This window comes from Anas platyrhynchos, chromosome 31 (assembly GCF_047663525.1).
Source record: "Anas platyrhynchos isolate ZD024472 breed Pekin duck chromosome 31, IASCAAS_PekinDuck_T2T, whole genome shotgun sequence".
Taxonomy (NCBI): domain Eukaryota; kingdom Metazoa; phylum Chordata; class Aves; order Anseriformes; family Anatidae; genus Anas; species Anas platyrhynchos.
This window is the reverse complement of record NC_092617.1, coordinates 4,155,802-4,169,843: the sequence shown is the minus strand read 5'-3', so window position 1 is coordinate 4,169,843 and position 14,042 is coordinate 4,155,802. Positions and strand designations below refer to the sequence as shown.

General features: G+C 49.6%; 2 protein-coding genes across 2 annotated transcripts; one reads left to right on the top strand and one right to left on the bottom strand.

Annotated features, from left to right (window-relative positions):
* Positions 1-1,802: 1,802 nt before the first annotated feature.
* Positions 1,803-5,450, bottom strand: LOC139999993 (olfactory receptor 14C36-like). Its single transcript, XM_072029677.1, has 2 exons — positions 4,905-5,450; positions 1,803-1,931 (listed from the first exon to the last, which is right to left on the bottom strand). The coding sequence occupies exons 1-2, from the start codon at positions 5,448-5,450 to the stop codon at positions 1,803-1,805; spliced, it is 675 nt and encodes a 224-aa protein (XP_071885778.1).
* A 4,445-nt stretch (positions 5,451-9,895) lies between these two features.
* LOC119714730 (olfactory receptor 14C36-like) lies at positions 9,896-10,489 on the top strand. The gene has a single exon (XM_038171720.2). The coding sequence runs from the start codon at positions 9,896-9,898 to the stop codon at positions 10,487-10,489; it is 594 nt and encodes a 197-aa protein (XP_038027648.2).
* Positions 10,490-14,042: the final 3,553 nt, after the last annotated feature.

Sequence of the window (14,042 nt, the reverse complement as noted above, 5' to 3'; positions counted from 1 at the left end):
CAGACCCACGAGGACCCAGGCAGAAAGAAGGCCCCCAGATGGGTTGTCCTGTCCCTTCTGCTTGAGTCCATGACTGGACAGCAGGAGGCACAAGGCTTGGCTGTGTCTAGCCAAGAAGCTGCAAGGCCAGCAGCAGGCCCCTGGCTTGGAAGCTGCTGCTGAGGTGACTTGTGTCTGGTTGGTTAACAGGCCACAAGGAGCCTGCTGGTTTGGGATGCCTACTTCAGGAGTGGTTTCCACCCTTATGGAGCTTCCTTTGATAGTGGGAAAGAGCAGGAGAGAATAAGCTGCCACAAAATGTAATGCGGAAGGTTGGCACTAGCCTCTATGAGGAAGAAATGCCAAAATGAGAGCAAGGTGGTGAACAGACATGGGTGTCTGCAAACTTCAAGAAAATAGGGCAAAGTGTGGGACAGCATAGGAAAGCTTGCACAGGAGAAGGCAGAGGGTGCTGGCGAGAATGGAAAGCCCCAACAGCCCTGAAGGTTTTGTCCCCTTATGAGGTGATGAGATGTAGTCATCGCAGTGGGTCCTCCTTCCTCCCTTGCAACCCTTGCAGAAGCTGGGAGGTGTCATTCCAGTGTTCTTCTCATGGCATCACACTGCCCAGAACATCCCACAGATCTCCAGAAAGAACCCTGAGCCAGACATGGGGTACAAGGTTTCCCCTCCAGTAGCTGGTGGCAGGCCTTGACTCTTCTGCTTCACTAAAAGAAACCAAGACTTTTCTCAGCATAGCACTTTGCCTAATCATGGCCTCCAATTATCTGCCCTAACAAGGCCCTGGGGAGGCTTCGTTAGTAACAGCCCTCAGTGGGGCCCATTAATACTCCAAGTCTCTTCAACTTTTGTGCCTCCTGACTTGACTTGCTCAAGCGGTTACATCACTCTCCTCTCAGTACCTGAGCTTCATAGACTCAGCACCAAAATACACCATGGACCTCATTAAAATGAAGAAACTCCTAACATCTCTACCACAGTTTTCTTAAAGACTTCAAGATTTGTTCAGCTAATTGCAGAGCTTGCATGATGTAGTTAAGGAAGAAGATTTCAAAAAGCACCTAATCAAAAACTTCTTGTTTCAAAGTCTGAATTTTGCTGCATTTCAGTCTTGAGCATCATTCTCCTATTGCTGTTCATCCAGGGTGACTTCTTTGGAGACCTCCATCAGGAGGAAAAGCAGAGTCTGGAGGTCTGACAGCTCCACTGCCAACAGTGGTCTTTGTCCCTGCAACTGCAGCCCAGCCCAGCACATGAAACCCTTTCTAAGACAAGTCAGGTGTTTTTTGGGAACAAAATAAATAATAAAATAAATAAAATAAAATAAAATAAAATAAAATAAAATAAAATTAAATTAAATTAAATTAAATTAAATTAAATTAAATAATAGAATAATAAAATTGAAATAACCGTTGGAATCTGAGAAATTCAGCTTAAATCTTAGTAAACACCTGGACATCCATGGTGTCTCTTGGATCTTCTGTGGAAAACTCAGGAAGAAAAGAAAAGAAAATATATCTTCAAGTGGCTGTAGCTGTACCCATGAGCTTGGCCTCTTTTGGGAAATCGTCCCCTTCCAGCAATAGAAACCTAAATTGAGTAATGTGAAAAGACGTGCCCAGTCAATAGAGTAGGGCAAAGTCATGCTTCCTGTGCTATAGATGCAGAAGGCAAAAAGAATTGCATTGTGCCTGACACTACTCAAGGACGTGTAAACGAGGTCATGCATCTTTACCTTAGTGCTGACAAGTCCATCACTAATCCGTGCTACCAAGTTCTACAGCTACACCTTGGCTCTCCAGTCAGTGACCCAGCTCATGGATGGCAATCAGCGAGTCTTCGTTAGCGCAACGCTGCCTCAGGTGCACCACCATGGTAGCCATTGGCACCTGCTGCTCTTCAACCCTCAGCAAACCCACAACAGAAGGATTCTGTGGAAGACCATGTAAGGTAGACAATTTTTTAATGTCCCCAGTCCCCAAGGTAGCTATGCCAAAGCCCCACCAGTAGTGCCCTCTTGGAGCTTTGAAGTACTCTCTTCTGAATCGGTCTATGCCAAGGATGCACATAGCCTCTGGGCCAGTCCCAATGGCGTGCTTTTGCCATTCCTTCCCAGTTAGACTCCCTTCAGCCTCCAGACAGTTAACTGCTGGGATCCTCCTGTCACTCCAGAAATACAGGTGGGTTCTACCTCTTTAAGTCTTGATGGCATTATGGTACACTGTGCACCAGTATCCAGTAGAGCCTGACACATTTGTGAGTCTGATGTACCAGGCCATTAAACATACACAGTCCAGTAAACCCTATTGTTCAGAAACACCAGGACAGGCATCGCAAGGGGTGGTGCTGCTGGTGAGGACACGTTTGTACCAGAAGCATGAGTGGGCAGCAGCTGTGTGCAGGCGAGGGGAGGCCAGGAAGCACATGCCAAGAGCGCTCCTGCCAGCAGAGCCAAGGTTGGGGCCCAGGCCAAGGGGAGAGGCAGGCCCAGGGCAGGGGGCTTCAAGGGCCATGCTGAGCTCCCTGCCCCTGCAGCAGCCACACTGGCCCCCAGTAGATGTGCTGGCCAGGCAGGCACAGGGAGGTCCTGGTATGCATCAGAGAGCAGCAAGGAAGGCGCCGGAGAGGGCTGGGGTGAGGCAGGTGGCACAGCCCCAGGCAGGGGCTGTCTGGGAGTCCCCTCTGCTGCAGCCACCGCATGGAGCATGGCAGGAAGAGGGCACGCAGGGCTTGTGGCCACAGTGCAGATCCTGCCTCTAGACACTCCATGACTGCCTTGCAGCTCCTGTCAGGCTGCAGTGAGGGTGCAAATGCCTTGGGCCCCCGTCCTGCTCTGCCCAGGCCAGCAAGGGCCCAGAGCAGCCTCCTCTCCCCTGCCCCTTCAGCTCTGGGCTCCCTTCATGCAGTCCTGGCTCTGCAGCACCAAGCCCTGCTGGGAGCCCTCCCCTGCATGCTGCCACCACTCCCTGACGCTGCTGTTGCCCTTTACCGGGCACTGCCCAGTCCAGCCCAGCCCCTGCCCACCTCTCCCCACCTCCCTGCCCTCTCCCCAGCACAGCAGCTCAGGCTGTGCTGGCCCCAGGGCAGTGCCCACCGCAGGCTGCTGCAGGGCTCTGGGCATGGTCACCACAGCCCCAGCCCCTCAAAGGCACTGCAGCTGCTGGGACAAAGGTGTCTCTGGGCCTCCCCAGCAGCCCCCACACAGGGGCTAGCCACAGCTCAGGAAATGGAGGGTCCTGAGCTGGCGGTGCTGCTCTGCAGAGCCAGGGGCTGTGGTGCCCTGGGCACTCCCCCAGTACTCTCCCTGCCCGTGCTGCTCAGGGTGGGCAGCAGACTCAACTCCATGGGGATCTCTGCTGCTGAGCCCCTTTCCATCTGCCCTGATGGCTCAGCAGCACAGGGCAGTGCTTGGCAAGACCAGGGATATCTCAAAGAACACAGAGACAGCTGCAGGAGGCCTGACCCGCGAGACTCCAAAGACGGTCTCCTCAATTACTCTGTAGTCTCATGGGCCTTTGCATGATGACTCTTCAGCAGCTGTCCTGGCATTGCAGAGCCCTCCTTAGCTCATGGACTCCTCAGATTCCTCTTTTCCTTTGCCAGACTCTTCCTTGGATGGTCACTCATGGTTCTAATCACTGCCAACTCAGCGTTGCGTATTCTTCATGGAGATCCCCCAACATCTCCTGGAAGCTCCGGATTCCTCTCCAGGCAGGCATCGGCCATCAGACTGGTACATGGAAACAAATTTTACAACTCAAGGAGTGTTTGTTTCTTGCAGCGCTGGGTGCAAAGGGTATTACTCCTCCTAACTTGCACACTAAGGGTTACTACCAGGATGCTTATAATGATGGGATAGATACATATTCATTTCACTTCCCCTGTAAGTCTCTTGCATATTCATTAGGTATCCGAAGAATCATTAACTGAGGTTCCCGCCCCTATTCACGTGTGCATTAGAGTCCTCGGGTGGTTGTCCATTGTACTCTGGTGGTCTTTTGATGAGGGCCAGAAGTCTTCCCCACTGCTAAACTTTTGACACTTCCTCTCATTTGCAGACTTCAGCAGTCCAAGCCAGTTCTTGCTGGTTCTATTGTCTATGTGTACAAAGTCTTTTCTTCCCTTATCTTTTATTGATGTCCCATACTCATACTCCCTGTCCTTGTGGTTGATTTACAATATGCATCTGTGTTAGCTAAAACTTGCAAAATCAGCATTGGGTGACTTCTCTAGATATGCTATAGTTCTACAGTCAAAACTTTAGTATCTATTTCTTAGTTCACCACCAGGAGGGCTCAGCAGGAGAGGGTGGCAGTGGCAAGAGAGCAGCTCTGCATGCCCCAAGTGCTGGTGCTCCCTGGCCATGCTGCTGGGGTGGGACTCTTTTCCTCTGCACCACTGCACACGGGCACTGCCCCTGCAGAGCCAGACCAGGTCTCAAAGGAAGGATGTCAGACAAAGAAGGCATTGCAGGCTCCTTCCTTAAGTTTAAATTCACAGAGAGATGGGCTTCTCATTTACAGTCTCTGAGCTATACTGGACCTGTACACACTTAAATAAGAGTGAATAATACCATTTATTGGGTAACAGTAGTCAAACTAAAAGAAAAACACAAGCAAACCTGTACTAAAAATGCAAGAACACACACTCATGAGAAGAAAGAAAAAGAGGAAAGAAAGAAAGAAAGAAAGAAAGAAAGAAAGAAAGAAAGAAAGAAAGAAAGAAAGAAAGAAAGAAAGAAAGAAAGAAAGAAAGAAAGAAAGAAAGAAAGAAAGAAAAAGAAAGAAAGAAAGGAGAGAGAATATTGTCTGTTCCTGTAATAAGTGACATTATGAGTTATCTGCAGAAGCAGATTGTAAATGTATTGCATCTGGACCATATCTACGCATAACTTTCCAGAGTACATGCTTGATCTCCTTGCTTCTTATGCTGTAGATGAGGGGGTTCATTGCTGGAGGCACTACCACATATAAAACTGCAACCACCAGGTCCAAGGATTGGGAAGAAAAGGAGGGGGGCTTCAGGTAGGCAAACATGGCTATGCTGATAAACAGGGAGACCACAGCCAGGTGAGGGAGGCACGTGGAAAAAGCTTTGTGTTGGCCCTGCTCAGAGGGCATCCTCAGCACCACCCTGAAGATCTGCACATAGGACACCATAATGAAAATAAAGCAGCCAAGACCCAAACAGGCTCTAATCAGAAGAACCCCAGCTTCCCTGAGGTAGGCATCTGAGCAGGAGAGCTTGAGGATGTGGGGGATTTCACAGAAGAACTGGTCCACAGCATTGCCTTGGCAGATGGGCAGGGAAAATGTAGTGGCCGTGTGCAGGACAGCATTGAGAAATGCAGTGCCCCAGGCAGCTGCTGCCATCTGGGCACAAGCTCTGCTCCCCAGGAGGCTTCCGTAGTGCAGGGGCTTGCAGATGGCAATGTAGCGGTCATAGGCCATGATGGTGAGAATTGAAAAGAAGAAGACGAAAAAGAGGACTTGTGCAGCACAGCCTTGATAGGAGATGGCTCTGGTGTCCCAGAGGGAATTGGCCATGGCTTTGGGCAGAGTGGTGGAGATGCAGCCCAGGTCGAGGAGGGCGAGATTGAGGAGGAAGAAGTACATGGGGGTGTGGAGGCGGTGGTGGCAGGCTACAGCAGTGAGGATGAGGCCGTTGCCCAGGAGGGCAGCCAGGTAGATGCCCAAGAAGATCTCGAAGTGCAGGAGTTGCAGCTCGTGTGTGTCTGCAAATGCCAGCAGGAGGAACTCACTCAGAGAACTTACGTTTGTCATTTAATGACATTAGACACAGTTGCCTGTTGAAGAGGAGAAGGCAGAGCAACGTTAGTACAGACTTCTCTCAGGAAAACATATTGCATGTCTTAGAACACTCCCAGCCTGAGCTTCTGTCTTTGCAGGAGAACCTTTCTGCATCTCTCTTGCTTGAGCTGCTGCTTTTGCTGGCTGGGAGTGACATTGGGAGCAGGGGCTGCTGTGGGCTCCAGAGGAGTCCTTCCTGCTGTGCAGCAGGAGGGAAGCAGGAGAAAGGAGAACTCAAGTTCAGTGCACTGGTCAGACCACAAGCTTTGAAATGTTGCTTCAAAGAAAGCATCCAACCACACTGTAGAGCAGGGGGCATTTCTTTGCTTTATTTTCTGGTAGCTACACTTGTAATAATTTGGAGGAACAAGCAACCCGGTGGTTTCCCTGAGAAGAAAGTACAGACAGCTGAGAGAGAGAAGTCCCAGTCCCAGTGCAACTGGACAGAATTGTGAGGAATGTTTTAACAATTCATGTCCATAAAGAACAATTCTGTTTGAATCCTGTCTGCCTCTGGGCCCTGCACTGGCAATTTAATTCTTGAACCACAGATGCAGTGTGTCCCAGTCTCCCCCTCATTCTAGTCAATTTATCAAGTCTTCAGAAAATACTCCTTAAATTTATTAACCTGTTTGTGTTTGTTATTCCGGACTTCTATTTCTAACATTACAGCCTTTTTTTTTTCCTGTCTTCTTCGAGATTAACTTAACACTGCTATAGATGTGTCTGTGAATGGCTGGGGAAGAATGTTTTAATTACTCGTGAAGCGTCAATAAGAAAGCTGTTTGTGTTTGATGTCTGGGAGTTTCAGAACAACTGATAACAACTAATGACTGTTATGGGATACTATGTGGATCTTTGGTATCTGGCCAGGGAGCCAAGAGATTAAGAGGAAGGAAAAAGAAGCTGAAGGACGGTTGGGAGACAAGTGTGGCAGAAAGTGTTTTATAAACTTGGAATTGTGCCGAGTGAGTACAAAGGTGAGAGGAAGACTATGAGCCTTCAGCATGAAAGACCCCTAGAGACCTCCAGAGGAGACGGATGCGCATGCTCCAGTAGGAGGAACTGGACCCCTGAAGCTAATTATAATAACCTGGTTTTTTTAGAAGTAGTAATGAATATGTATTAGTCTAGGAGCATAAAAATCAGCTGCTTGATGAAACTGGTGTGCATCCTGGTGGAGCGGAGACTCCCGGTGCACCCAGCACAGTTTTCTTACCTCTATTCCTTTATATTCTTTTAGTAAACCCTATTTTTTATTTAATCCTAATTTGAATCCTGAGCCATTTATAACAGTGTGGATATTGTCCATGTGTCAGCTGGGATAGACTTAATTTCTTTCCTATTAGATGATACAGTGATGTGTTTTGTAAGTAACAGCATGCATGAGAAGGAAGAACAGAAAAAGTGGAATCTGGCAGCCTTCTATCCCACACCTTTCAGTGGTTCTGTGCTGTAATTCCATTCAATGAGTTACTCGTGTATTATCCAAACTGTCCTGTAAACTCCTGCTGCCGTTGCTTTGTGAGAGACAGCACAATCACGGTGAGCCATCTGCCTGCAGACATTAACAGCTGACAGAAGGGAGCATCTGTAAAGGGGAACCTCAAGAAACTGCAGGAATTTGCCTAAAGAAACCTCCTGACATTTACAAGGAGAAGAGCCCAGTACTGCACCAGAAGAAGAGGAACCCCACACATCAGGGCAGACTGGGACCCTGCTGAGTGAGCAGTGGCCAGGAGGAGGAGGGCCTGGGCACCACGAGGGATGCCATACGAGCAGTGGTATCTGCTTACCAGAAGCAAGGCCAGCTTCCTACAGAGCTGCCTTACGAGGGGCATGGCCACCAAGAAGATCTGAGTTATCAGACTCAGTTCATATTCAGTGAGACAACCCCCCTAAAATTGTATACAGGTACAGGGAAAGAGGTACAGGTCTGGGATTCCCTAGTGCAGCCAGGTGTGGAGAGGATCAAGCACTGTGGCAAGGCTCAAAGTCCAAAAAGAACCCAGGTCTTTGTGTCCATGGCTATGGCTGTTGCCTCTGTCACTGAGGCCTATGATGAGACAGCTGATTGTTAAAGCACCAGGGCCTCATTGTCTCCTTGCCCCTACCCATGAACCAGGCAGGGGTCGTACCATTCTTCCGCACTTGGCCATGCACATCCCCATCTCCTTCTGCCCCACAAAGAGCCCTGAGCAGTGTCTGAAGGGTAAGGACCCTTTCCAGAGGACAGGGGTCAAGGCCTGGCCCTTGTGCTTGGTGACACACATCCACTTTTCCTATACATCAGTGTCACCTTCACATTGCCTTTGTCTCCTTGTCCTCACTGCCTCCAGGGTTCTGCTCTAACGAGCTCCAAGGGAGGCTGTGTCAGTGCTGGCCCTCAGGGGGACACTGCAGGAAACTTGCCTCTGACTTGCACTTCTGGAGAGATGTCTTCAATTGTTTCTGAGTGCCTGAGGTTCGTGTGTGGGCTCATCAGCCAAGCCCCCAGAGGGGTGATTGCAGTGCCTTGGGCTGGTGCTGTGCTGCTGAGCTGGGCCGGGCTCATGGGACAGAGAGAGCTCGTGGCAAGAGGGCCCTGGTGCAGAGAGACAGCTGTGCCCAGGATCAGCTCCTCTGCACAGCGCAGCAGGAAAGAGACACAGAGGCAGAGACACAGAGAGAAGAAAAGGAGAGAGGGGCTGAAAGCATTTAGCAGTGGGACGATGCTGAGAGCTGCCTGCAGGAGAAACCTGCACAGCCCTTGACAAGATAAGGGTCTGGCTGCAGGGCCATGCAGCTGCAGGTCCTGGAAGGGTCTCCTGCTGGGTCTTGTTTCTGGGAGGGCAGTGGGCAATGCAGTAGGCTTTGAGAGTCCTGATGGGTTGCAGTGCGAGGTGGGGAAGTCTGGCAGAAGCCTCTTGGAGTGTCATAACCCAGCTGCCCCTGGTCAGAAAAGAGCCAATCGGCTAAGCCTCCACCAGACACTGTAGGGAGTGCAGCTGGGATACTGGGACACCCGAGCTTGTGGATATCCATCTCTGTTCATGGGGCATCCTCCTGCGTTGCAGGCTACTCTCTAGCAGGATGCAGCTCTCTTGTGGCATCCTTGTGTTATCCAGGATCCCGAAGAAAAGGACACCTCCTGGCTAAGGCCATGTCTGTGCTGCTGGATGGCAGTCTGTGGGCAGCTGGAGTGAGGCCTCTGCACCCCTTGTTAGGAGGGAAGAACTGAGATCCTGATCAGTCCCCTGTAGACAAGGTGAGGATTCTGTCCAGCTGCACTGGGACTGGGCCTTCTCTGCTCTCAGCTGTCTCCAGTTTCTTCTCAGGGAAACACCACAGTGGGATGGTCCTACAGCTCTCAGAGAGGTGACAGGGCAGCTGTGAACACTGTTGTTCAGCAGTGGCATCTGCACCTCTGCTCTGCATTCGGATGAGCTGTTTGCAACAGTACTGCAAATCTCATTGTCCTGACAGGTGGACTGAACTAGAGTTTCCCCCATTTTTCTGCCTCCCTCCTGCTTCACAGGAGGAAGGACTCCTCTGCAGCCCATAGCAGCTCCTTCTGCAAGTGCCACTCTCAGGCAGCACCAGCCACAGCTCAAGCAAGACAGATGCAAAAAGGGTCTCCTGCAAAGCAAGAGGTTAGGCTGGGGGGTACTCTAAGGCTTGCAAAAAGTATCTGCCAGAGAAATGTGTACTAACTATGTTCTGACTTACCCTTTTCAACAGAAAACCGTGTCCAATGTCAGAAAATGCCCAACATCAGCTCAGTGAGTGAGTTCCTCCTGCTGCCATTCGCAGACACGCGTGAGCTGCAGCTCCTGCACTTCGCGCTCTTCCTGGGCATCTACCTGGCTGCCCTTCTGGGCAACGGCCTCATCCTCAGCGCCGTAGCCTGCGACCACCGCCTCCACACCCCCATGTACTTCCTCCTCAACCTCGCCCTCCTCGACCTGGGCTGCATCTCCACCACTCTGCCCAAAGCCATGGCCAATGCCCTCTGGGACACCAGGGCCATCTCTTATCAAGGATGTGCTGCTCAACTCTTCTTTTTTCTCTTCTTCTTTGGTTCAGAGTTTTTTCTTCTCACAGTCATGGCCTATGACCGCTACGTTGCCATCTGCAAGCCCCTGCACTACGGGAGCCTCGTGGGCAGCAGAGCTTGTGCCCAGATGGCAGCAGCTGCCTGGGGCACTGCATTTCTCAATGCTGTCCTGCACACGGCCAACACATTTTCCCTGCCCCTCTGCCACAGCAATGCTGTGGACCAGTTCTTCTGTGAAATCCCCCAGATCCTCAAGCTCTCCTGCTCAGATGCCTACCTCAGGGAAGCTAGGGTACTTTTCTTTACTCTTTGTTCAGTCTTTGGTTGTTTCATTTTCATTGTGCTGTCCTATGTGCAGATCTTCAGGGCAGTGCTGAGGATGTCCTCTGAGCAGGGCAGGCACAAAGCCTTTTCCACATGCCTCCCTCACCTGGCTGTTGTCTCCCTGTTTGTCAGCACCGCCATGTTTGCCTACCTGAAGCCCCCCTCCATCTCTTCCACATCCCTGGACCTGATAATGGCAGTTTTGTACTCGGTGTTGCCTCCAGCAGTGAACCCCCTCATCTATAGCATGAGGAACCAAGAGCTCAAGGATACAGTGAAGAAAATCTTTGGATACACCGTTACAGTAATATTCCAATAGACATAACTGTACTTTTAGTTTAAAATGTGTTTATGAGAATTTCATAATTTTTTTGTATTTCTATTTCTTAATAATAGTGTTTCTGATTAGTTTTTTGTTTTTTTTTCCCAGACTCCTACCTTTTAATTTAATTTATTTATTTATATATATATATATAATGTTATTTTCTCATGTACATATTGAACCAGGCTTCCTGTTTAGATAAAGACAATAAAGAAACAGAAATTCTGTTGAGTCCATGACTGGACAAAAGAAACAGAAAAGAAAGAAGAAACAGAAATTCTGCTGACTGTGGGATCCCCTCTGCCTCCAGAGCCAGGAGGACCCAGGCAGAAAGAAGGCCCCCAGATGGGTTGTCCTGTGCCTTCTGCTTGAGTCCATGACTGCACAGCAGCAGGCACAAGGCTTGGCTGTGTCTCCACAAGAATATGCAAGGTCAGCAGCAGGCCCCTGGCTTGGAAGCTGCTGCTGAGGTGACTTGTGTCTGCTTGGCTGGCAGGTCGCAAGGAGCCTGCTGGGTTGGGATGCCTACTTCAGGAGTGGTTTCCACCCTGATGGAGCTTCCTTTGGTAGTAGGAAAGAGCAGGAGAGAAAAAAATGCCACAAAGTGCACCTTGGAAGTTATGCACTGGCCACGAGGAGGAAGAAATGTCCCTCAAAGTATATTGCTGTGGTGCCGGAGGTCAACCAAAGAGTGTCTGTGATCAGATCGTAGCTTTCTGTTTCAAGGAACAGCTAATGATGTTTTGTGAGACATGGGTGAAATGATGGAAATGCTGGGATGAGAACAAGGTGGTGAACAGAGGTGGGCATCTGCAGACTTCAATAGGGTAAAGGTGGGATAGCACAGGAATGCCTGCAGAGGATAAGGCAGAGGGTGCTGGTAAAAAGGGAAGGCCCCAACTGCCCTGAGGTTTTTGTTCCTTTGTCTAGAGCTGATGAGGAGATGAGTAGTCATTGCACTGGAGCCTCATTGCCTCCTTGCAACCCTGTGCAAATGGAGGTGTCATACCATTGTTCTTCCCAAGGCATCTCACTGCCCACTGCATCCCACAGACCCCCAGGAAGAGCCCTGATGTGGACAGGGGGCTGCAGGATCTCCCCTCCCAGTTCCAGGGATCAGCACTTGGATCTTCTGATTCATCAAAGGAAACCAAGACTTTTCTCAACACAGCGCCTTTGCCTGTCTGTAATCATGGCCTCCAATTATCTGCCCTAACAAGGCCCTTGGGAGGCTTTGTTAGTAACAGCCTTCAGTGGGGCCCATTAATACTCCAAGTCACTTTGACTTTTCCTTCTGACTTTACATTCTTAAGCAATTGCATCGCTCTCCTCTCTGAGGAGTTCCATGGTGTATTTTGGTGCACAGTCTATGAAGCTCAGCTTCATTGACTGTGCGCGTAAATACACCATGGAATTCATTAAATTGAAGAAACTCCTAAGATCTCTTCAATACTTCTCTTCATGACTTCAAGACTTGTACAGCTAATTACAGAGCTTTTGTGATATTCTTAAGGAAGAAGATTTCAAAAAGCACCTAATACGTATATCTTTTCTTGTTTTAAAGGCTAAATTTTGCTGCATTACAGTTTCCAGCATCATTCTTCTATTGCTATTGATCCAAGGAATCTTCTTTGGAGACTTCAATAGGGAGCAGAGAAAAGCAGAGTCTGGAGGTCTGAAACCTCTACTGCCAGCAGTGGTCTTTGTCCCTGTAACTGCAGCCCAGCCCAGAGCATGAAACCTTTTCAAAGACAAGTCAGGCATTCCTTGGGTAAAATAATGAAGCAAATTAAAATAAAATAAAATAAAATAAAATAAAATAAAATAAAATAAAATAAAATAAAATAAAATAAAATAAAATAAAATAAAATAAAATAAAATAAAATAAAATAAAATAAAATAAAATAAAATAAAATAAAATAAAATAAAATAAAATAAAATAAAATAAAATAAAAGTTGAAATGACAATCGGAACTTGAGAAATTCCGGTTAAATCTTATTAGACAACTGGACATGGTTCTCTTGTGTCTTCTGTCAAAAACTCAGGATGAAAAGTAAAAAAATATATCTTCAAGTGGCTGTACCTGTACCCATGATCTTGGACTCTTTGGGAAATTGTCCTCTTCCAGCCACGGAAACCTTAATTGAGTAATTTGAAAAGACCTGCCCAGTCAATAAAGTAGGGCAAAGTCCTTCTTCCTGTGCTATAGATGCAGAAGGCAAAAAGAATTGCATTGTGCCTGACACTACTCTGGGACGTGTAACCCAGGTCAGGCAACTTTACCTTAGTGCTGACAAGTCCATCCCTAAAGCACGCTACCAAGCTCTCCAGTCAATGACCCAGCTCATGGATGGCACTCAGGGAGTCTCAGTTAACACGATGCTGCCTCAGGTTCTCCACCATGGTAGCCATTGGCACCTGCTGTTCTTCAACCCTCAGCAAACCCACAACAGAAGGATTCTGTGGAAGGCCAAGCAATGTAGACAACAGTTTCATGTCCTTTGTCTCCAAGACAGCTATGCCAAAGCTCCACCAGTGGTGCCCTCTTGGATCTTTGAAGTACCCTCTTCTGAGACAGTCTATGCCAAGGATGCACATAGCCTCCGGACCAGTCCCAATGGGGTGCTTTGGCATTCCTTCCCTGTTAGACTCACTTCTGCCTCCAGTACAGTTATCTCTTGGGATTCCCCTGTCATTCCAGAAATACAGGTGGGTTCTACCTCTTTCTAGCTTGATGGCATTAGGGTACACTGTGCACCGGTGTCCAGTCGAGCCTGATACATTTCTGGGTGTGATGTGTCAGGCCATTAAATATACCCAGTCCAGTAAATCCCATTGTCCCTTTCCTCCCTGCCTCCCCCTGGCTGGAAGGAGGACCCCTCTACTCCTGCTCGTCCCATTTATTAGTGTCTGGTAGACAGCCCACTGAAAACACATCCCACCATGGCACCGTCATTTCATGGTGCAGTGCAGAGGCTGTTGATAGCAAAGGGATGCATTTGAGTGTGGAAGGTGGGGCCCAGCAGAGACGAGGAATCAAGGCAGTGGGGTGGGTGAGGCCAGGAGAAGCAGCCCAAGGGGTGGTGCTGCTGGTGAGGACACGTTTGTGCCAGCAGCCGGAATGGCCAGCAGCTGTGTGGAGGCGAGGGGAGGCCAAGAAGCACATGCCAAGAGCGCTCCTGCCAGCAGAGCCAAGGCCGGGGCAGAGGCCAAGGGGAAAGGCAGGCCCAGGGCAGGGGGCTGCAAGGGCCATGCTGAGCTCCCTGCCCCTGCAGCAGCCGCCCTGGCCCTCGGCCTCCTCTGCCCTGCCCCTGCAGCTCTGGGCTCCCTTGGCGCAGCCCAGGCTCTGCAGCACCAAGCCCTGCTGGGAGCCCTCCCCTGCATGCTGCCACTGCTCCCTGACGCTGCTGTTGCCCTCTGCCGGGCACTGCCCAGCCCAGCCCAGGCCCTGCCCACCTTTCCCCAGCTCCCTGCCTTCTCCCCTGCCTTACTCAGCAGCCCAAGCTGAGCTGGCCCCCGGGCATTGTCCAGTGCAGGCTGCTGCAGGGC